The sequence below is a fragment of the Tenrec ecaudatus genome, chromosome X, assembly GCF_050624435.1.
Source record: "Tenrec ecaudatus isolate mTenEca1 chromosome X, mTenEca1.hap1, whole genome shotgun sequence".
In the NCBI taxonomy this organism is placed as follows: domain Eukaryota; kingdom Metazoa; phylum Chordata; class Mammalia; order Afrosoricida; family Tenrecidae; genus Tenrec; species Tenrec ecaudatus.
The window spans coordinates 91,173,447-91,195,936 of NC_134548.1; the positions used below are offsets into that span (position 1 = coordinate 91,173,447).

The 22,490-nt window shown below is 40.2% G+C and overlaps 1 protein-coding gene across 2 annotated transcripts in view; it reads right to left on the minus strand.

The window, feature by feature from the left end:
• CHM (CHM Rab escort protein) overlaps positions 1-22,490 on the minus strand; it is a 216,316-nt gene that overhangs the window by 144,236 nt on the left and 49,590 nt on the right. For both annotated transcript variants that reach the window (XM_075538794.1, XM_075538795.1), the window contains one exon: positions 776-1,163. In XM_075538794.1, the coding sequence (XP_075394909.1) occupies positions 776-1,163 (388 nt within the window). The remainder of the gene's footprint in view (positions 1-775; positions 1,164-22,490) is intronic.

Below are 22,490 nucleotides of genomic sequence, written 5' to 3' on the forward strand. Positions count from 1 at the left end.
TAATTCATATGAGGAATTATACTGGATGCTATCAATTGATCAGTGTCCCCTAAAATGTGATGGAATCCTAATCCTTGTAACTGTGATTTCAATCTAATCAATTAGCATGAGATAATATATTGTAAAACAATCAATCAGATCAGGCTATAGCAGTGTATGCTAGATTCCAAACCTAATCATTTCTGAATTATATAAAGCCAGTATAGACATATACACAAGTTGAAGAAGATGCAAGATGGAAAAAAACAGATGAATCTACATGCTCAGGAACTCTAAAGATGACTGACAGCTTCTAGAAGCTGAAATAGATAAGAATGAACCTCTCTCTAGGGCTTTACCATGAATTGAACCCTCTAGATTTTGAACTGTGATAAAACAAATTTTTCCTCTCTAAGGTAAAGTAATTTTAAAAATACATACATCAAAAGACCAAGTTGATTTAGTAGACTGGCTGCGAAAACATGGATTAACAAAAAGGATTCATTAGCATTCTTTTGATAGAAGAATGCCTACATGTTAGCAAAATTAAGGGCTCACACAGTAAAGAATGCTTAAGATATGGTATTGAAAGTTTTAATGTGCATTTAACCTACCTTAAGAATATTTTATTTTAATTATAAACTTCTGGCTACAGTTTCTTCATAAGCTCATTTCTGAAGTGGAGAGTGTTTGTTGTACAAGGACATGGAAATTGGGTTTATGGGACCACATCATATTTTCAATAGATTAAAAGTTAGTGTGGTTCTAAGATAGGATGGGTAAAAGTGGTACTTACCTTTGAGACCAAATCAATATTAAATCTCCTGCCTTCTTTAACAATTTGAGAGTAAGTGATCGTATTTTTCCTTAGTTGTTCTGCATTGCTTTCTGCTGTAGGTACATTTTCACTTTTTTCATTTTCTTTAGTTGCCTGCACATGAGTTTTATCATGACAATGATTTTCTTTCTCCTCTACTGCTTCAACATCATTTACTTCTGGGCCACTTTCTGGATTACTGCTTGCAGTTTGTTCTGCGGGTATTTCACAGCTCACAGTGCTTAATGACTCGTCTTCTGAAGGTACATAAACAGAATGTGCAGCTTCTGTGTAATTCACAGATGTCACAGACGCATGATTTTTTTGCAAAGCACCAGCTTCTTCAACATCTTCATGAAAATCCTGACTAATGAGAAATTATAATAATAACCAACACCAAATTTTGATAATTGTACTCAAGAAAGAACATTTATATGCTGCTTGAACTTTACATGTCAATTTTTATTTCTTTATCCCATCTTTCTTATAAGTCTGCCATATGTGACCTAGTCTATAAATATTCATCTGTTGAGGTTTCAAAAGAATATGAAAAATAATTGTGATGAAAAATATAAATAGAGACTTCCAGGTTTAAGATTCTATATCTTATGTACATTTTGGAGACTTTCTGGTAGGCAGGAAATTTTTATTTTAGAAAGAACCAACATGGTGGTTAAGAACACAAGTTTTCAGAAATCAGTAGATCTGGCCCCAAATCTTGACTCTAATATTACATAATACTTCTCATTTCTCCTCACTTATTAACCAGTTAACACTCCAAAGACTAGGTTGTTATGCAACTATCAGGTTTATGTCAAAATGTAAGCTGACCACATCAGATTACCAAATGGAAGATGGCTACATCATTACATAACTCCCATATCATCTCATTATAAATATGCCAAATTATATCATGACATAACCACCAAACTATCATTACATAACTGTGAGATGTCAACATTATATAACAGACATACCACTGAGAACCATGGCCCAGCCAAGTTGACAGAAAGCCTTAATCATCCCAGCCAGCATTAATTTCACCTTGGACCTTGGCATTCATTATTGCCAGAGACACGCTAATTTGCAAGCTGGTCAAATGTTAGATTTTTCACTATTCTACTAAATGTGAAATGTCAGATAACGAGATAGTCCATTAGTGAGGAATAACTGTAATGTGTTTCTTCTGGGCAAGTCTGCCGAATCTTAAAATATCACTATTCCTCGGCCCTAAACATAACTGCACCCTTCAACAATCTTATCTGTTTTAAGAAACAGTTTCCATTCCATATACAAAAGGTTACATTTAATCCAATCATACACGTGACTGTTATTTCATGTTCCTATATAGATAATATAAACATGCAGTTTACTTATAAATTATCCTTTAAAAAAGAAAACTCATGGAAGTTAGGAAGCCACGTAAAACGTATGCGTGTGTTCACGTGCGCGCGCACACACACACACACACACACATCTTTTTTTATATCTGAAAAATACCTATGCACCAAGTAACTTGTACAGTAAAATTACTGTTCAAAAACAAAGGGAGAAATAAAAACATACCCAGATAAGCAAAAATTGAGGGATATTTGTAGCTATCAAACCTACCTTGCAAGAATGACTTAAACGTGTTCTTCAAATAAATAAGAAAGATCATTAGACAACCATCTGATGAAGTACACTGAGGGAAAACTATAAATACATCAATAATGGAATGATCACCAATTGAGGTAATGGTATAGGTAAATGAAAAGACCTATTGCAGGACACTTGAGATGGGTAAACTCAGTTGTTAAGTGTCACTAGCTTCATATTTTCTAATAAAAATTGTAGAAAGCTATCCAAAGAGACACAGAACACACAATCTGAAAAGTAATATAATAGGTTGTTAGTATGGTAATTATAGATATTAAGAAAAAATATGGAGGCTTCAAAAATTGTGGAAAATTTCCATTATCTTTTCATTCCATTTTCCTTGAATGTTTTGAAGCCCCCTTATAGTTCATTGTAAATATACAGTCTCAAATGGAAAATTTATAGTAACTATTAAAGAGAAAACAAATTGTAAGAGCAAATACAAATTGTTAGAAGGCAGAAACCAAATAGACTCATGAAGAGAAAATACCATAACACAAATAATGATAAAATTCTAAGATGGAACAAAGAAATTCTATGGCAAGTAACAGAATAGCAGAAGTAACACCTTCCTTATCAATAATGACTTTAAATGTAAATTACACTGCTTTTAAAAATCAGAGAGGAGCAAAATTGATAAGAAAAATGGTACCCCCCCCAAAGAAAGAAAAGAAAAATGGCACCATCTACAGAAACATATCTTAGGTCCAAGAACATAAAGAAACTGAAAATATGGAAGAGAATATTCCATGGATGTAGTAATCAAAAAAGAGAAGAGGTGACTGTACTGTTATCAGACAAAATAGACATTAAGCCAATTATCTATTATAAGCAGTGCAAAAGAAAAATAAACTGATAAAAGGGACAGGCCATCAAGAAAATATAACAAGGATGAATATTTATACATCTAACATCAATGCACCAAAATATATAAAGCAAATGTTGACCAGACCAAAAGGAACAATAGATAATAAGAATAGGAATCTTCAACATACCATTCGCAAAAATGAACACAACCTCCAGAAAAAATCAGTAAGGAAATAGAGGGCTTAAACATGTCCATTAAAAAAGATTAAATTGCATAGACATGTATAGAACTCTATACTCAAAATCCGAACAATATATATTTTCTCTATAGCACATGGGACATTATCAAGGATAACTCATATGGCTAGCTAAGTCACAAAATAAATCTCAGAAAAACAAAATTCAAAGTATTCGATGTAAAATACTGAATACAAAGTAATCACCACTGAGAAATTCAAAGCAATATGCACCTACATCAAAAAGAAAGATCTCAAGTCAAGTCTTAACTCTAAAGTTGAGGAACTAGAAAAAAAGAACAAATTAGGACCAGTCCTACAAGAAGAAGCAAAACCAGAAAAGACCAAAGAAGAAATATAGTAGATGATACAAAAACAATAGAGGAAAGCAACAAAACCAAGTTACTTCTTTGAAAGATCAGCTCAATTGATAAGCCATTAGCTAAACTGACAAAGGAAACAGTGATGTATACTTAGGTGTTGTCAGGTTGGCTATGACTTACAGCAACTTTAAGTGTTCCCAGTCCAACACTGTCCTAACAATAAGTAAGAATGTGTTGTTACTGGTTCTAGTTAATACATGCACAGGTTAATTCTAAACAAAACATACTTAAACATGCCTCTGTAATCAGTAGAGAGCTGCACAATTTCTCTCACTAAGATGCGTATGTTAGTCTCCTTATGATGCCTTCAAAACAAGGTCAAATCAAAACAATGGTGTTTAAAGGTACTTCTTTGTCTGTTACATTCCAGGCAGAGAGGTCAGTTCAGAAGGTTATGATAACTGTTTTTAGGAACTCCAAATGTGCAATCTTGAGAGAGATTTTCTCAGAGGACAATTCTATGAAGAAGTTTTAATAAAACTGAAAACTACATTGTTGAGGAAAAAGCAGGAAAGTTGCAATGAGGGATTTTTTCCATTAGGACAAAATATCTGCTTGGTTTCAAAAGTAAGAATTATTCTTAAGAGACTTTCAGTGGAAAACTTTACCCCATCAATCCTACAAGCCTGATCTTGCCTGTTCAGATATATTTATGTATCCAAACAGATATGTTTGTTCTTTGGCAGTCCATGGCATATTCAATATTCTTCTCCAAAACCAGAATTCAAATGGGTCATTTCTTCTATGATGATCCTTTTTCATTGTCCAGCTTCTGCATGCAAATAAGATGGTTGAAAATAGTAAAGCTGGGATAGAAGGGGAGAGGGAATCATTCTCTGGGAAGTAGATTTATGTCTATGGTGATGAAAAAAATTAGCATTGCAGAACAGTGAAATTATGGCATCACATGTACTTTTATGACAAATGGAGAAAATAGTGAAGTTATCAAGGAAGCAGCAATCAAGAAATGAAAATACATATTCAATTTGGGCAAATCTGCTGCACAAGATCTCTTTATACTGTTAAAGAGCAAAAACGTCACTTTGAAGACTTAAGTACACCTGACTTAAGTCATGGTATGTTCAATCACCTTGTGTGTTGAGAGTGCTAAAGAAGCAAAGCCAGTGGTGCATGTGTGTGTTTGTATGTAGAAAGAGATCTGTATCGAGAAATGGTTATACATCATTTGTAGACCAAATGGTTCCACACAGTTGTAGAAACAGGTAAGTCCGGTCCATTCAAGTCAGGCTTCTCTGACTCATATGGCTGCTAAAGTTGACAAACAGGAAGAAAAATGACAAAATAGAAAAGGGGCGATGGGAGGGGTACAGGCTGGTAGAGGTAGAAGCAAATGAATCTGAAGATGAATCTACAGTTGTGAGTTCCCTACTGGTTCCTGGGCAGAAGACCTACAAACCAGATGGAGGATCCATCTTCAGCAGAGGGTGAAGGGCCAACAAGAGCTTGACTTCTCTCTTCGCTTCGCTTCTCCTCTCCTCTCCTCTTCTCTTTTCTCTCCTCTCTCTCTCTCTTACAAAAGACCACACCCCAAGGAGGTGTCTTCAGGCTACAACCTCATTGATAGGCTGGGATCCACCCCTATTCTCACCCCAGAATATCTAGTTGATACAAACTTTAAACATCATACTTCATATGCATGTGAAAGCTATAAAAGGAATAAGGAAGTCTGACAAGAATTCATTCATTTGAATTATGGTGTCTGTGAAGAAGACTCAGGGCGCCGTGCTCTGCTAGAAGAACAAACAATACCCGATCACGACCTGGAGTGTTGCTTTTTGCTAATGTCTTCAAGAGCTTGGGCTTCCTCCTTCAATATCAACAGTGTTTGATGATATGTTCCTCTTGAAATAGCTGAATGTCAATTATTTTTGTACAGTGACTCTATATATTACTTCCATAGTATTTTAATACTTCTTGAACGATTCTATTTGCCCAATTTTACAACTCAAAGTTTCTAATTTTTCTGCAGGTGTTTCTGCTTGAATATGCTGAATATGTTCTTCCCTGATGGTTTTCATACATTTCTTTGTAATGCTTTCCTTTGTCTTCTTAAGCTGACCATTGAATTTTTCTGTTCAGCTCTTTTACTCCATCATTTCCTCCATTTGGTTTTGCTACTCTATGGTCAAGAGCCAGCTTCAGAATATCGTCTGATATCCACTTTGGAGTATTCTTTCTTATCTTTTAAATGACCTGCTTTCTTCGCGTATAATATTCTCTTTTTTTAACTGTTGTGGAGTTGTTTCTTTATTGAGAGGCTGGGAGCACCAGGGGATGGCCATTGGAATCTTCCTGGGCTGGTTCTATCATTGCTTCCGTTTTCTGAGTGCTGTTGCTCTTGCTGCTAGCAGCCGCCTCCTCGGGTCCACTGCTGGCGGGCTCTCCCTTCGCTGGGAGCTGCTTCCTTTTCTTTGGGATGCTCCCGCCCTTCGCTGCCTCCAGCATCACACGCAGGCTCCTCTCTGGGCGAGATTCCAGTTTCTTCCGCTTGGGGAGGGGGTTCCCTTCTGGATCACTGATGACCAGATCCTCCTTAGAGGATCTCTTTTCCTTGGGTTTGGGGAGAGCAGTTTGCTGGGTCTTCAGATCCATTTCCCTGTGGGGCCTCCTGGGCCCCCTGCTTGTGCTTCTTGGGGGTCCTTTCCCGTGGGTCTCACGCTCCACAGGAGGCCGGCTGCTTTCCTGAGACACAAGCCAAGGGCAGCCAGTGGCTTCGTGTCCTTCGTCAAGCGTTTCTTCTCCGACTCCTCCAGCTTCCTAGTCATCCCCACAGCAGCCTCCGCCTGCACCGCTGCCTCCTCCATCACCACATCCAGATTCTTCCCAGGGACCTCCCCAGTCTCGAAGAAGGAGAGTCACTCCGCGACTTGCTCTCGAAGCTTTTCCCCAAATACACTTGTGGGCGTCTCAGAGAAACAACCGATTCGAGAAGCAATATTGCTTTTGTTTGTCATGTGCTCGGCCCATGAAGGTGGAGTGGAAAATGAGTCTGTGTTTAGGCGTGTTTCTCCTGGTCTTCAGAGCTCTGGAAGCTTGGTCCCTTTTTGCTGGGCCCTGGGAATCACTCAGACACCAGGGTTGGTCCGTGTATAATATTCTTTTTTTTTTATCTTTCTCCCGAGGAGCAGTTGGTAGTTTTGAACTGCTGAGCTTGTTGTTAGCAGCACAATGCTAACCATTCTACACCAGAAACTGGTGAAATTCTTCAATTTCTTCATCAATGGCTTAAGTGGTTGATGAGTAAATTTCCATAACTTTATTATTTTCCTTGAAATTTATAGATGTTTCTTTCACAGACAGCATTGTACTTCAGTGTGGATCTTTTTCGACACTGAATGTAGTAGCACTATTCCCCTTGAATTTCTTATTCCAGCGCAGCAAGTCTTAAAATTCTCTGATTCAAAATGGCTGACACTAGTCCATTTTGGTTCGGTAATGCCAGGAATATAGATCGTCATGCACTAAATTTGATGTTTATGGTTTCTAATTTTCTTCAATTCATAATTTTTTTATTCCCTGTTTCGATTATAAATGAGTATCTGTGGTAGCTTCTTCTCATTTTGAGTCCTGCCCCATCAGCAAATAAAGTTCTAAAAAGCTTACGTTAGCCACCTGATAAAGGTTGATGCCACTTTGAGGAAGCAGCTCTTCTTCAATATTATTGTCAGGGCCTCCATCTCCAAAACTTTTCACATAATATTCATGGCTGTGCATAAGTTTTCACTGGGTAATCCAGCATAAATAGACCACTTATTCCTTCTTCCTAGTCACAGGTGACCTGGCTGATATTTGAAATACTCGTGGCATAACTCCCTACAAGGCACAAGAAAGCCACCACAGTACAACAAACTGAAAGATACGCCACATATAAACAGGCCTACACATGAAAAAATGTTCTCTGGCAGATAACAGGGATGGAAGGAGAGAGAGGAAATCGTTTTTGAGATGGTAAGCATTTGTTACTTCTGGTGATGGGAAAGCTAATAGCTACTATAGATGAAGTTCTGCACAACCTGTCAAAGGTAAATGAAGGCACTAAATAGTACATATGAATAAGAAACAATTTCAGTAAATGCTGTAGAATATGATTTTGCAACAACAATTATAATTAGCAAAAACATGACTATTGTTACGTGGGGGAAGAGCCCTTGTGGTGAGTGCTTACACATTAGAAAGTTACCTTTCATCCATATAAGACGTTGGTTTGTTTTTTTTTTAATCACCCATGAATACTCTGTTTCTTTAAATAATCAACCGTATGAAATAAAAGACCAATGTTTACCCTGAAATAAAGATGAGGTCAGCCTGGAAGAGAGTTGAGGCTTCCTATTCCTGTAAAGAGTTTAAGTCTTGTGAAACCCACAGAGCCAGTAAGTTCTACCCTGTCCAATATGGTCGCTAAGAGTCAGAATCGACTCTCAATGGCAGTGAATTGGGTATTTTTGTTGGCACAGGTAGACATGTGGGCATATATGTGTATAAAAAGGTACATGTAAATGTATATGAGTATGCAGGCTCAGCTGTATTCTGTAGACATGTATTCATACATGTTAATGTATGTTGCATATGTAGTCATATTTAATAAACTACATGTAATATACTACATAGCAGGAAGAGTTATGGATACTAACTGAGGCAAAAACAAACACCAAGTAAAACTGAATTATTGGGTTTGAAGGGTTGGGACCATATAGCCTTGTAGAACAATTCAGTTAATTTGCATAACAACATTCACAAAGATAATGGAACAGTGATTCTATGTATTCTTTACATCTTCTTTTGATGCTTCCAGGTTTGTTCCATATTTTGCCAACAGAGTTTTTTAATATCAACTCAAGGCTTGAATTTTTTTCTTTAGTTCTTTCAGTTTAAGATATACTGAGTGTGTTCTTTCTTTTTCGTTTGCTAACTCTACATATTTCATTATAATATTTTACTTTTCCTTCTTGAGCTTTCCTTTCAAATGTTCCATTCAGTTCTTTAGCTTTGTCATTTCTTCTATGTGTCTTAGCTACTCTAAGACCAAGAGCAAGTTTTGTAGTCTCTTTCTAATATCCACTTGGATATTTTATTTCGTTCCTATCTTTTTAATGACCTTTTGCTTTCTTCATGGATGATGGTCTTGATATCAACACACACCTCATCAGGTCTTCTTACAATAGTGTTTAGTGCATCAAATCGGTTCTTGAGATGTTCTGGAAACCCAGGAGAGATACCCTCGAGGGAATATTTTGGGTTTGTGGACTGGTTTTAACTATTTTAACTTTATCTTGAACTTACATATGAGTAATTGATCATCTGTTCCACAGTCAGCCCTTGGCCTCCTTTCGGCTAATATTGAGCTTCTGTAGGATCTCTTCCCACACATGTAGTCAATTTGGTTTATCTGTATTTCATCTGGAGAAGTTCACGTATATTCACTGTTTATGCTGTAAAACATTATTTGTGAAGTTGTTGGTCTTGCAAAATTCTATCATTCAATCTCCAGCTTCGATTCTATCACCAAGGCCATACTTTCCAACGACTGTTCCCTCCTCTGTATTTCTAACGCCTGCATTCCAATGACCAAGATACAATGAAGATGAGATGCATCTTGAGTACATGTTTGGTCAATGTCAGACTGAAGACTTTTGTAGAATTCTTCAATTTCTGCATTGCTAGTCTTAGTGATTGTTGCATCAATTTCAATAACAGCTGTATTGACTGGATTCCCTTGGAAATGTAGAGCTATTGTTTTATCACAGACCGCCTTGTCCATCAAGGTAGATCCTGAAATGTCTTTTTAATAATTTAATAATTACAGCTCTTATCACAGTCCATACATCCATTCAGCGTATCAAGCACATTTGTACATATTTTCAAAACATTTTCTTTCTACTTGAGCCCCTGGTTATCAGTTCATTTTCACCCTCCCTATCATCCTTCCCTCTCTCCCTCATGAACCCCTGATAATTTATAAATTATTACTTTTAAAGTCCTTTTATAATGATTAATGTGATACCAGTCCTTTTGAGCTGTCGTTCTTGGCATAGTAAATCATATGACTATCTGATTCAAACATGTTAATGCCAGTCCATTTTAGCTCACTAACACCTAGAATATTTATCTGTATGTGGTCCAATGCATTTTTGATGGCATAATTTTCTTACATTCACAGCCTGTATATTCCAAGTTCCAATCATTAATAGATGTTTGCAGCCGTTTCTTCTCATTGTAAGCCTTGCCCTATCAGCAAATGAAGGTCCCTGAAGCTTTATTCCTGCAGGCATTACTCCATTCACGTCATTTTGGTGGACTCTACCTAGTGAAGGCAGCTCTTCCTCAGTTCACATTTAGTGTGCCATACAACCTGAGTGGCTCATCTTATGGCACTCGCTCTGACAATGCTCTCCTGTTAATCCTTCATTTTTTGGTATGGGGCAATGCTTTACTGCTATCCATTAGGATTTCATTGGCTAATTCTTCTGAAGCAGACAGTCTATTCCTTTCCCATAGTCTGTTCATATTCTGGAAACTCTGCTGAAACTCTGCTGTTTACTTTGGGTGACTCAGCTGGTATTTTGAAATATCAGTGACCTAACTATTAGCATCACAGCAACATACAAGCCGCCACAGGATAACAAGCTGATAGACATGTTCTTAGCATTTCTTATGGACAAATGGATTATCTGTACAGTATTGCACTGAGTCATCATACTTACTATGACTCGAATAATCAGCAATTTTTTCATATGTGAATGAAAACAAACAGAAAATCATCTTTTTTCACCTCTTTCTCTAAGTTTGAATAGATGATGACATGAACATACATCATATTATTTTAATGCATCTAAATCTTCCACTATAATCATTTTACTTTCTAGCTGGGAAAAAGTCCAGAAAAATAAACAGTTTGAAAATGTGATTTCTTCCCCACTTAAAATGTACAGGTGAGTCACTAAAGACCATTAATCCCAAATTCAGGAAGAGTAGAGAAATCAGATGCCTTGACATATGCAATTCAATGTATTTTTCATATATATATATACATATGGCCTTTATTGCCTTGGGTTTACCACTCTGTCAAAAATGATTGGTTCAGCCACAATCTTACAAAAGACTAGTTTACTCTGCAAATAGGATGTGTATAAAACCAATGGAATAAAATTAACATGCAGGACATGGGTCAATTACTACGCAAATTACTGTGGCTTAGCAAGAAAATTGGCCAGTTTATGGCCTAGTGAGAAAGCTATGACTTAAAATTGACAAGAAATAAACTTAAATAATGGCCAAATACATAGAACTTGAAAGAGATCCCACCACTATTAATAATCGTCTAAAGTGAACTGCATCCTTTGGACACAGGGTCTCAGCACTCAGAACATTCTAGACACACAGGAAAAAGAACTGTAACATTGGAGGTGCAAGATGGTGAGAAAAAGTAACAATCATAACAAAGTCCAATGGCTGCAGTGGACTTCTGGACCCAGAGTGAAAGGCAGCTGAAGGCCTCAGGACAGAAGCACATTGGCAAAAGTTGGTTGCCTCTGGGTACCTGTCAATGTAGCTGAAGAGATTCAAACACTTGATTGGTTAAGGCACAGCCAAGAAAAGGCCTGGTGACAGGCAAGACAAAAAAAAGCTCAATGGTGAGCAGGGCAAAGAGAAGGCTTGCCTGTAGGCACAGCCTCCCCCAAAAGCTCAGAAGCACAATGTCCCTCACTGACCCATAGCGTTACAAGGGACAACACTGGAGGCACAGTGTGGGAGGTGTGCTTGATCTGACCCTACCACATCGGGTGAAATGCTAAAGGTATGCAACTGATCAGCAAGGGGAGAAAAGCAACGGAGTCCCTGGGGAATACCAAAAATAGACTTTGAGGCAAGGGCATGGCACCCCATCAGACTCAACCAGAAAACACATATAAAGAATTACCAAAAACCAAATGAAGGCCGAACATGATAGTGGGACAAGAGGAACGTAAAAGAAAATACAGGAAAGAACCAGGAGGAAAAGGGCATTTACAGAGTTCTAAATACAGGCATGTACATATGTAGATATAGTTATATCTAAAGTTATAGGGAAATACATCTACATACATGTATTTATATCTTAAGTATTAAAGTAGTAGATGAACATTGGGCCTCTACACAATTATTCCCTCAATGCAAGAACACTTTGTTCTAATAACCTGGCATTCCGTGATACTCAGCTTTCCAATACAATCACTGAAGACAAAATGGGTATACACAAAAAGGTGGTAAAGAAAGCTGATGGTGCCGGCTATCAAAAGATACAGCACAGAAGTCAAGATGGTGCCCAGGTAAGCAGTACATACTGAGAGTTGTTTCACATAAGGCACGTATGGCGTCCAGAAGGACTAGTGGGAGGATTCTGGTGAGTGAGGACCCCTAGGACAATCCTGGGCGTCTCCCTCAGCCACGAGGCACGCCCCCCCACATCCCCACACATCTGTCCTGAGCTGGAGCTGCCCAAAGATCCAAGATATGATCCTAGGGACATCTTGGCTTAGTCGGCTGGACTGCTCCTATGCACCACTGTCACTGCCGCTGCAGTTGCCAACTGCCCCACTCCACCCCCAGGCCTAGTCGCCATGGCAGGTGCTGCTTGGCTGCCTTGCTGAGATGCACACAGCTGTAGCAGGACTCCCTTGCAGCAGTTTCCCACTCACCACACTCCCCTAGGAGAGCTGCCCCCTTCTGCAGTTCCCCTCTCTCCACGTGGTAGCCTCGGGTCTCTTCTTCCATTCACCCAGGGTCCCAGTAACTGACTTGCAGTCTACCTATAGCAGGTTAGGTGACCTGTGACTGGGGGCCCCTCCCCCTTGCACCATTGCCTGAGACCCCTCTACCCACCCTGTCCCCACCTGCACACCCATCTGAGCCCAGGCAGCTTCCTTACTGGCAGCGGCCTGTGCCACTACCAAGGGTGCGCAAACACACACTACCCTCACAGCAGCCCAATCCCCATGCCCCTCTTGCCCACAACGGCTCAGTGCTTGCCTAGCATACCAGGCCCACAGGGAGCAGGGAGGAGTGCAACCTCAGTTCGAAGAGTATACATTCTCCACACACAGCCTGGCTCCACAGCCCAGGGGATAAACGACTCGGGTCCAATGGTTTCCCAGCCGACACCGGACACACTACTTAAGACCCCAACATAGCCAAAACCTGCAGATTGCCACCCCCCCTCAGCCGTATCATTGCACACAGGGCTCCTCCACACCCACACCAGCGACCCACAGCAGTAGTAGCCTGTCCCATACCAGTGGCCTGCCCTCAGATGCAACAGCTGCCCCCACCAATGCCAGACACCTACACCCTGCGGAGCTTCTCCCGGGACACCGACACCAGGGCAGTGGGGTTATTTTTGTCCTCAATAAGCAACCCCTCCTGTGGCAGCAAGGCCTCCCCGACCTTTGCCTTCTATTTAGGCATCCTTTAAAAAACTAAATAAATAATTAACTAAACAAGAAAAAGAACTGCTAATCGCTACCACTCAGAACAGTTCAAAGCAGCTCAGGGGAATACATACAGGCTCCAGTCCCACTTTTGTCATGGAAACTCCTCGCCACTGTTAGCCAATGAATCTCCATGGAACCCTGCCTACATGGCAGTCTGATCCACCTCTGTAGTGGGCCACAGGCAGCCCCCTGATCAGTAACACAGAGAAAGAGCTCAGGGCCCCCTGGTCTGCCAGAAACATGGCGCCTACCTGCACAAAAGGGTCAAGGAAGCATCAGCACGGCGCACACTCTCAACAGAAAAAAAAGACAATGGCAGAGATAATGACGCTTATAGAAGTATCAGACACGGATATGCCACAAAAAGAAATCTTCAGAAGGCTGCTTAGTGTAATATATCTTTCTCAGATCAACATGCCATAAAGTTCAGGATTAATAAAAGGAAGACCATAAAATCAAGGGCAAACAATTGGAGGATGATCCACAATCTTCTGCATCATAAATGGGTAAAGGCCCGATGTTAGGAAGTTTCTAGAAACTAATGAGAACAAGAATACAACGTATCAAAACTTATGGGATACTTCAAAGGCAGTTATCAGAGGTAGCTTGATATCAATAAATATATATTCTAAAAAAAGAAGAGAGGCTTATGACTGATACATTATCACAAAACTTCCAGCAACTAGAACAGAGTCAACAGAACAAGCCCTCCAATAGCAAAAGAAAAGAAATAATACAATTCAGGGCAGTTAAACCAGTGGGAAGATAAAAGAACGATGCAAAAGATTAATGCAGCAAAAAGCTGGTTCTATGAAAGGATCAACAGAATTGACAGACCGACCACTGGTGAACCTAACCAAGGAAAGGAAGGAGCAAACATCAATTGCCAGGATGAGGGATGAAACAGGGAAAATCACAAGAGTCTCCAATGAGATTAAAAGGATAATCACAAAGTACTATGAAGGACACTATTCTAATGAATTCAAAAACAAGGAAGACATGGATAAATACTTGGAAAAACAATTTCTCCCAAGATTATGCCAAAGAGAGGTCAAGAACCTTAACAAAATCCATAGCGAAGTAAGAAATAGGTATGGTTATCAAGAAGGTACCAACCAAAATAAGCCCCCAGACCAGAGACGGCTTCACAAGGGAAGTCTACAAAGCCTTCAGGGAAGAACTGACACCGATCCTCCACAAATTATTCCACATCATAGAAAAAGAATAGCAAACTCCCAAATTCATTCTACAAAGCCAGTATAACTTTGATAACTAAATAGGACAAGAATACCACAGGTATAGAGAAGTACAGACCAATATCTCTAATGAACATAGATGCAAAAATCCTTAACAAAATATTGGCCAATAGAATACAAAAGTACATAAAACATATCACCCACCATGATCAGGTAAAATTCATCCTAGGGATGCAGGGATGGTTTAACATCCAAAAACCCATCAATATTACAACCGCATTAATAAGAAAAAGTATAAGACCCACATGATACTATCAAAAGATGCAGAAAAAGCATTTGACAACATCCAACACCCATTCCTAATTAAGACACTCATGAACATGGGAATGGAAGGAAAATTCCTCAAGCTAATACAGGCTATCTACGCAAAGCCAATAGCTAACATCATAGTCAACAGAGAAAAGACAAAAACAATCCCACTAAAAAAGGGGACAAGAGTGTTGGGGGTATAGCTCAATGGTAGAGAATTTGAATGCAAAAATGGGACAAGAAAAGAATGCCCCTAGTCCCCACTTCTATTCAACATCATACTGAAGTTCCTAGCTAACAACATAAGCCAGTGGAAGGACATTAAATATATCCAACTCAGAGAGGAGGAGATGAAACTTTCACTATTTGCAGATGACATGATTCTGAACATTGAAAATCCCAAAAGCTCCACAAAGACTTACAACAATAGAGGAATATGGAAGAAGGGCAGGATACAAGATCAACAAACAGAAGCCTACCAGTTTGCTATATACATCGGAAGAGAAGATGAAGAAGGCAGTACCCTTCACAATAGCCAAGAACAAATTGAAATACGTAAGAATATATTTAACAAAAAAACCTAAAGACCTCTACAAGGAAAACTACAAGGCCCTAATACAGGAATCCAAAAGCGACCTCCACAAATGGAAGAACATCCCATGCTCATGGATTTGAAGACTCAACATAGTAAAGATGTCAATCTTACCCAAAGCACTTTATAAGTTTAATGCTATTCTGATTCAAATACCAACACCTTTCTTCAGAAAATTGGTAAAACTGACCACCAATTTCCAATGGAGAGGGAAGAAGCCTAGAATTAATAAAGAACTCCTCAAGAAGGACAAAGTCAGAGGACTTGCTTTACCTGATTTTAACACCTACTACACAGTCACAGTGGTCAAAACAGCATGGTGCTGGCACAATGACAGATACTTGGACCAATGGAAAAGAACAGAAAGCACAGCAGTAAAACCATCAGCATAGAGACAACTGATCTTCAATAAGGAACCCAAAAGCATTAAGTGGGAGGCAGATGTCCTCTTTAACAAGTGGTTCTGTAAACAATGGATATCCACATGTAGAAAAATAAAACAAGATGTTTCCTTGCCCCATGCACAAGAACAAACTCAAGATAGATCATAGACCTAGAAGTAAAACACCAAACCATCAGGACCATCAAGGAAGGAAACGGGACTAGCCTCAGATAATTGACCCAGGGAATACATAGGCTCCCCGCAAGAGGAAAGGGTAAGGTACACACACAGGTGACCTGGAAATCGAGAAATGAGATTTAATGAAAATTAAAAACCTGTGCGCCTTGAAAGACTTCACCAAGAGGGTAACAAGGCAACCTACAGACTGGGAGACGATTTTCAGCAATTTACTAAAATCTATAATACCATCCTGCCCTGCAAAAAGAGGAAAACCGTTAACCCCCTTATGAAGTAAACAAAAGAACTGTAAAGAAATTTCTCTAGGGAGGAGACCCATGTGGCCATCAAACACATGAGAAAGTGCTCCTGATCATTAGCCATTAGAGAAATGTAAATTAAAACAACCATTAGATACCATCTAACACTCTTGAGGTTAGCCCAAATCAGAAAATCAGAGAACAACAAATGTTGGAGAGAATGTGGAGAAATAGGAACTCTCCTCCACTGCTGGTGGCTATGTAGATACGTAGAGCCAATGTGGAAAGCTACCTGGCGAAATTCAAAGAAAATGGAAATCGACCTACCTTATGACCCAGTTATTCCTCTACTGGGAAAATACCCAGAAGAAGTAAGAACTAAAACATGACCAGTCATCTGTGAGCGAATGTTTATTGCATTGCAATGCAATTCACAATTGCAAAGAGCTGGAGACAACCTAAATTTCCATGAAGAGATGAGTGGATTAGTAAACTCTGGCAACATTAAAAAGCATGGACAATCACAGGAAACACGTCATTTCATGGGAAGAGTTGGAGGAAATTGTGCTAAGTGAGTTCAGCCAATCACAAAAGGGCAAGTATAACATAAGTTCCATGAGGTAAACATAATCAGCACAGTAGGTACAGAAGACACTTATCTCACAATATATGGATGGAGGCACAGACAGTTGGGTGGAGGTCAGACCAAACTCTAGGAGGTACATGTGAATCCAACATAAAGTAGGATAAAGGTTGGAAGGAGGAGGGAGAAAAGGGGGCGTGGCAGACTGAGATGTTGGCATGAGAGAAACAGGACATTAACACACCCGGGGGGAGAATATTGGTTGTGTCTCCAGAGAATTGGAAGTGTGCGTACAGACTACCACGACACACCAAATCAGGAGGGCAACGTAACCACGTGGAGGCCTACATGAAAAGATTGGGCTACAGGGCTGGCCCCAACCAGAGTCAATCTGCCCTCCCCCCCACCCCGAGAAGTGTGTGCCACAGAACAACACTCAATCTTCAGGCGGGGGAAACGAGCTGATTACCATGCCCACAGAGACACACACCAAGAAGGAAAAAGAGAAAGGGGCAGTCAGCCTCGACTCCATACGGGCACACCAAGCCCAGAGGATGATGTTCCTCCATGGAGCTGCTAAGGCACAGAGAGGACTGCAGGACTGCCAACAACTCAATGTTTTGCCCCAAATGGAATGTACAGTGACAAAGGACAATAATGGGGATATACCACACAATGGGGAGATAATGTGGCCTGAATGCCCTGCAGTGGGACAAACCAAGAAGGGAGCATAACAGATCAGCAACTGGAGCAAAGCCAATCCACAAAACCCCTTAAGACAGCTCAAAATAGACTTCAGGCTTGGAGAGGAAGCCCCCAGAACTCCCATAGGACCAGGGCGGAGAGACTCATAAAGGCCAGCAGACAGACCTGGAACTATGTACGGTTTGGGTGGGTGGGATTGTTTCTCTCCTTTTCTTTTTTCAACCTTTTGTTTTCTTATTGTTTGGACTAGGACATTGCTGGTTGGCCTACTTACATAAGACAGACATGGGAAGTAAGCACGAGGAGAAAGCAACAGGGCCAACAGCCCCGGAGTGTCTAGGGCAGTGGTTCTCAACCTTCCTAATGCCATGATCCTTTGATACAGTTCCTCATGTTCTGGTGTTATTTCCGTTGTTACTTCATAACTGTAATTTTGCTACTGTTATTGAATCTGGCAATCCCTGTGAAATGGTTTGACTGCCAAAGGGGTCACAGCCCACAGGTTGAGAACTTCTGGTCTAGGGGGAAAAAGGTGGTGGGGGGAGGAAAAAGATGTGGTGAGCAAACAATGCCTTACACAGGGGAACAACCAGGGAATTAAACCTTACATAATGCCTTACAGAGGGGAACAAGCAGGGAATTAAAACCAACATCTAGGAGACTGTAGAGATCCTGTGGGTATTAGAGCAAAAGCAATCTAGTTGAGAGGATGTACTAAGAGATTGAAAAAGAGGGAACGTGACGGTGGGGCAGGAGGAAGCAAAAGGGAACAGAGGAAAGCTGAAGGAAGCAAAGCTATAGATAGAGGTATTAACAAAGGTGTGTACTTATGTAAATACATTAAGCCATAAAAACAAAGGTATTGGCCTATGTACATATATTTATAAGGCAATACACTGAGGCTACGGACAGGCCTTGGGCCTCAGCGTATACACTCCCTCAATGCCAAGAACACTTTGTTCGAATAAAATGACACACATAATCGCTGAAGACAAAAATGGGTGCATAAGCAGATGTGGTGAAGACAGAAGATGGTGCCTGGCTATTAAAAGATACAGTATCTGGGGTCTTAAAAGCTTGAAGTTGAACAAGCAGCCATCCAAGAGTGAAGCAAAAAGCCCACATGCAAGAAGCACACCAGTCGATGCAATCATGAGGTATCATTGGGACTGGGTAACAGGCATCAGAAGAATCATAACAAACAACAAACTAACAAACAAAACTGCATTGGTGAGACTGACAGGAGTCGGAGTGGAGATCCAAAGCCCATCTGTGGACAATGGAACATCCCCCCACAGAGGATCTGCAGTGAGGGAATGAGTCAATTGGTGCAGTAGAGCACTGATGGAATGTGCAATATAACTCTGGTCACTTGAGACTCCTCATCCCCCACCATTATCATGACCCCAGTGCTGCTCCCCACTCTGGACTGGACGGGAGCATGTACATAAGCATAGGCAAGAGATAAAGCTCATGACACACGGAGCTCAGGAACAGGAATGGGAACAGCAATACCAAAAGGGTAGGGGGACAGGGGGGAGAGGTGGGGAGGAATAGGGTACCAATCACAATGAATGGCACATAACCACCTACACCCCTCCAGGGTAAGAATAAAAGGAATCAAAGAGTAAAGAGATAGCAGTTGGTATGAGATCTGAAAATAATAACAATCTATAATCTATCAAGGGGACACGAGGGGTGGGGAGAGGTGCTTATCCAAAGGGCTCAATCGAAAGTAAATATCTAGAAAAGAACAATGGCAATATATGTCCTAATATGTCTGATACAATTGATGTATGGATTGAAACAAGACCTGTAAGAGCCCCCAGTAAAATGATCTTAAAAAAAAAGATATAGCATCTGGGGTCTTAAAGGCTTGAAGATAAACAAGCGGCCGTCTATCTGAGAAGCAACAAAGTCCACATGGAATAAGCACACCAACCTGTGTGATCATGAGGTGTCGATGGGATCAGGTATTAGGGATTTAAGACCCAGAACAAAAAAATCACATCAATGTGAATGAGGGGGAGTGCACAGTGAGACCCAAGGCCCATTTGTAGACAAGTGGACATCCCCTGACGGAAGAGTCACAATGAAGGTCAGGGTGCAGTATAGCCCCGTTGAAACAAACAACTTTCCTCTAGTTCTTTAATGCTCCCCTTTAATGCTCCACAATCATGACCTTGATTGTACCTTACAAAACTGGCTAGATGAGAGCATGTACACAGGTACAGATAAGAGCTGGAAAGACAGGGAATACAGGACACATAATCCCCTCAGGGCCAATAATGAAATTAGCAATACAAGGAGGTTAAGAGGAAGATGGGGGGAGAAAAGGGGACACAATCACAATGATCTACATACAAACACCTCCCTGGGGGTCAGACAAAAGAAAAATGGGTGAAGGGAGACATTGGTCAGTGCAACACATGAAAAAACAATAATTTATAAATTATCAAGGGTGAGGGGGGGAAAATGAGGAGCTGATACCAAGGGCTTAAGTAGACAGAATATGTTTTGAAAATTATGGTGGCAACAAATGTACAAATGTGCTTGACACATGGATGGATGTATTGTGATAAGAGCTGTTGTACAAACCCCCAATAAAATTATTTTTTTTTAAAGCTCAGAGCTTCTCTTGGTTGGGAATTGTCCTGTCTGAAGAATTGTATCCTGTCTCCTGAGTTGTATCCTGTTACTTCCAAGTTTCCAAGTTTTTTTCTCATCCTAAGTTGAAGCTTTTTATTTCCCCAATGAACCATAAAATTGTGAGTACGGTCTATGAGGCCATTGCAAGGAATTATCAATCCCAGCAAAGAAACAGAGAGTGCCATGTGGGAGGTGGCGTCAGAAGTATGTTACAGTTGGAGATGCTGAACATGTTTGACCTCTACCGCCTAAGAACCAGCTTTGTGCTAACGGTGATTCTTATCCTCCTCGGGATGTAGAGATCTGATGGTTTTAGACTACAACATAGAACAAAAAACTCCTCAGGTGGGAAAAGATGCTCATAGGATTTAGGATTTAGTTTGGCGTGGTTGCTGACAAGGTTAATTGTGATTGCATAAAACTAATTGCACACGTAACTGTAAAAGAGGAGGAAAGTTATTCATCAACGAAATAAAAGGACAATGTTTAGAAGAGTTAGGGGTCATATGTTCTAGCCACATCTCTGTAGGACCACGTAAACAGGGTGTATGGAATGATAAAGTGGGGATTGGTCAGATCTGCCATCACACTGGATTTAAAATGAGCCATCTCAGAAACAGAAAGGAGGAAGAGCTCACTCCTATAAAAAAGAAGGGTCAGGGGTGGACTGTGTCCTTTAGATCCCATGCTCCCTGATATAAGTCCAGAAGACAGAGAGCTGTGAAAGCAAAGGAGAAGCAGAGAAATGACAGGAGAGAGGTAGCAGCAGCAGAACCAAGAGCACAAAAAAGTGGTAGGCTTTCCGGGGAAAGAAGCAGGAAATCTGAGTGCTTTGAGACAGAAGGCTCACTTGTGGAGCAGGGTGTTGGCAACACTAAAAGAGATTTAGCACATTGTCCAAAGAGGGCAGAGGACCTGTGGCTTAGAGCTTGAGGTCCAGAGAGAGGTAAGCCTATGGACACAGCTGAGAAGAAGTGCTCCTGGGCATTTGGAATCCTGAAGTCTAACCTGTTACAGTCCCTAATAAGCCCCATAACCATGAGAAATTAAGCAAAAAAAGAATTCTCTAAAGGTCAAAGTATAATTGCCTTTAAAAAAATTTTTTTTAGTTAAATGGTATTCATGGACCACAAAACCAAAGACATCAATTATATATTCTTGGTTACATTAAAGCATATGGTTTCTCCCCTGAATTCACCTTCTTTTATAAATCTGTCAATATTAGTGTTAAATAATGTCAGTAGGCTGTACTTTTCATATTGAATGGCATTTAGCTTCATCCAAATTATCATATATATATGAAAGTTCAAATTGTTTTTGCAGCAAATTATATGCCATTGTTAGCTGTATGTGCATGGGGTAGAGCAGGGGTGAGGGATCCTACTTACCTAAAGATATACAAAATCGGTAAGAAATAAATCAGTAGTATCAGGCTTATTTCCTACCACTGCATCCTAAGAAAAAAGGATATGTGAGATGACAGAGGATACTGTGAAAGATCTTACGTGTGCTGGATTGCAAGCTTTGATGGCTTTTGAAATGCTTAGCAATCTGATGTTCTAGACTTCTGTAGATTACAACCATCATGAAAAGTTGAAATAAAAGTATCTATTTCAATTGTTTTTAAACTAAGCACTCTAACTTGGAAAGAGACATATAATATTATATGACCATCCAAATTTCCTTTGGCTTTAAAATTCAAAATTAGAATCTTCTTTAACACTATGAAGCATTCTACCTAGGAAGGATGATAAGTTAAAGAACACCGGACAAGAAATAAAAAGTCCAACATTTTAATCTTTGGCTTTCCGAAACTCTTAAATATGGCTGTCACCTACCAAGTTATGTAACATTCAGCAAATTTCTGAATCTGTCTGAGATAACTGTCCTATCAGTATTAGTCTGGGTACTTAGAAGAAACAAATCCACAGAAACTCATGTATAAGAGACAGTTTTATATAAAGATTAAGTGTGCATCAAGAAAACATCCCAATCCAATGCTGCCCAAGCCCACAAGTCCAACATGAACCCATATGTCCAACACCAATCCACAAAGTCCTCCTCCATCTCACAAAACACACACTATGACTCCAACTGCAGAAGGCAAGCTGAGTCAGTGAATGTGTAAACATCTCAGCACTGGCAGGGTTCTCCACACGGCTGCTCCAGCACCCAGGGCTGCATCAGAGTAGGTCCATGCGGCTTCTCCTTGGGGATGTCTTGCAGGAAGTGAGCCTTGAAACCTGAAGCAAGGAACTACTAAGGCAGCTACACCCTGGTCTGACCATC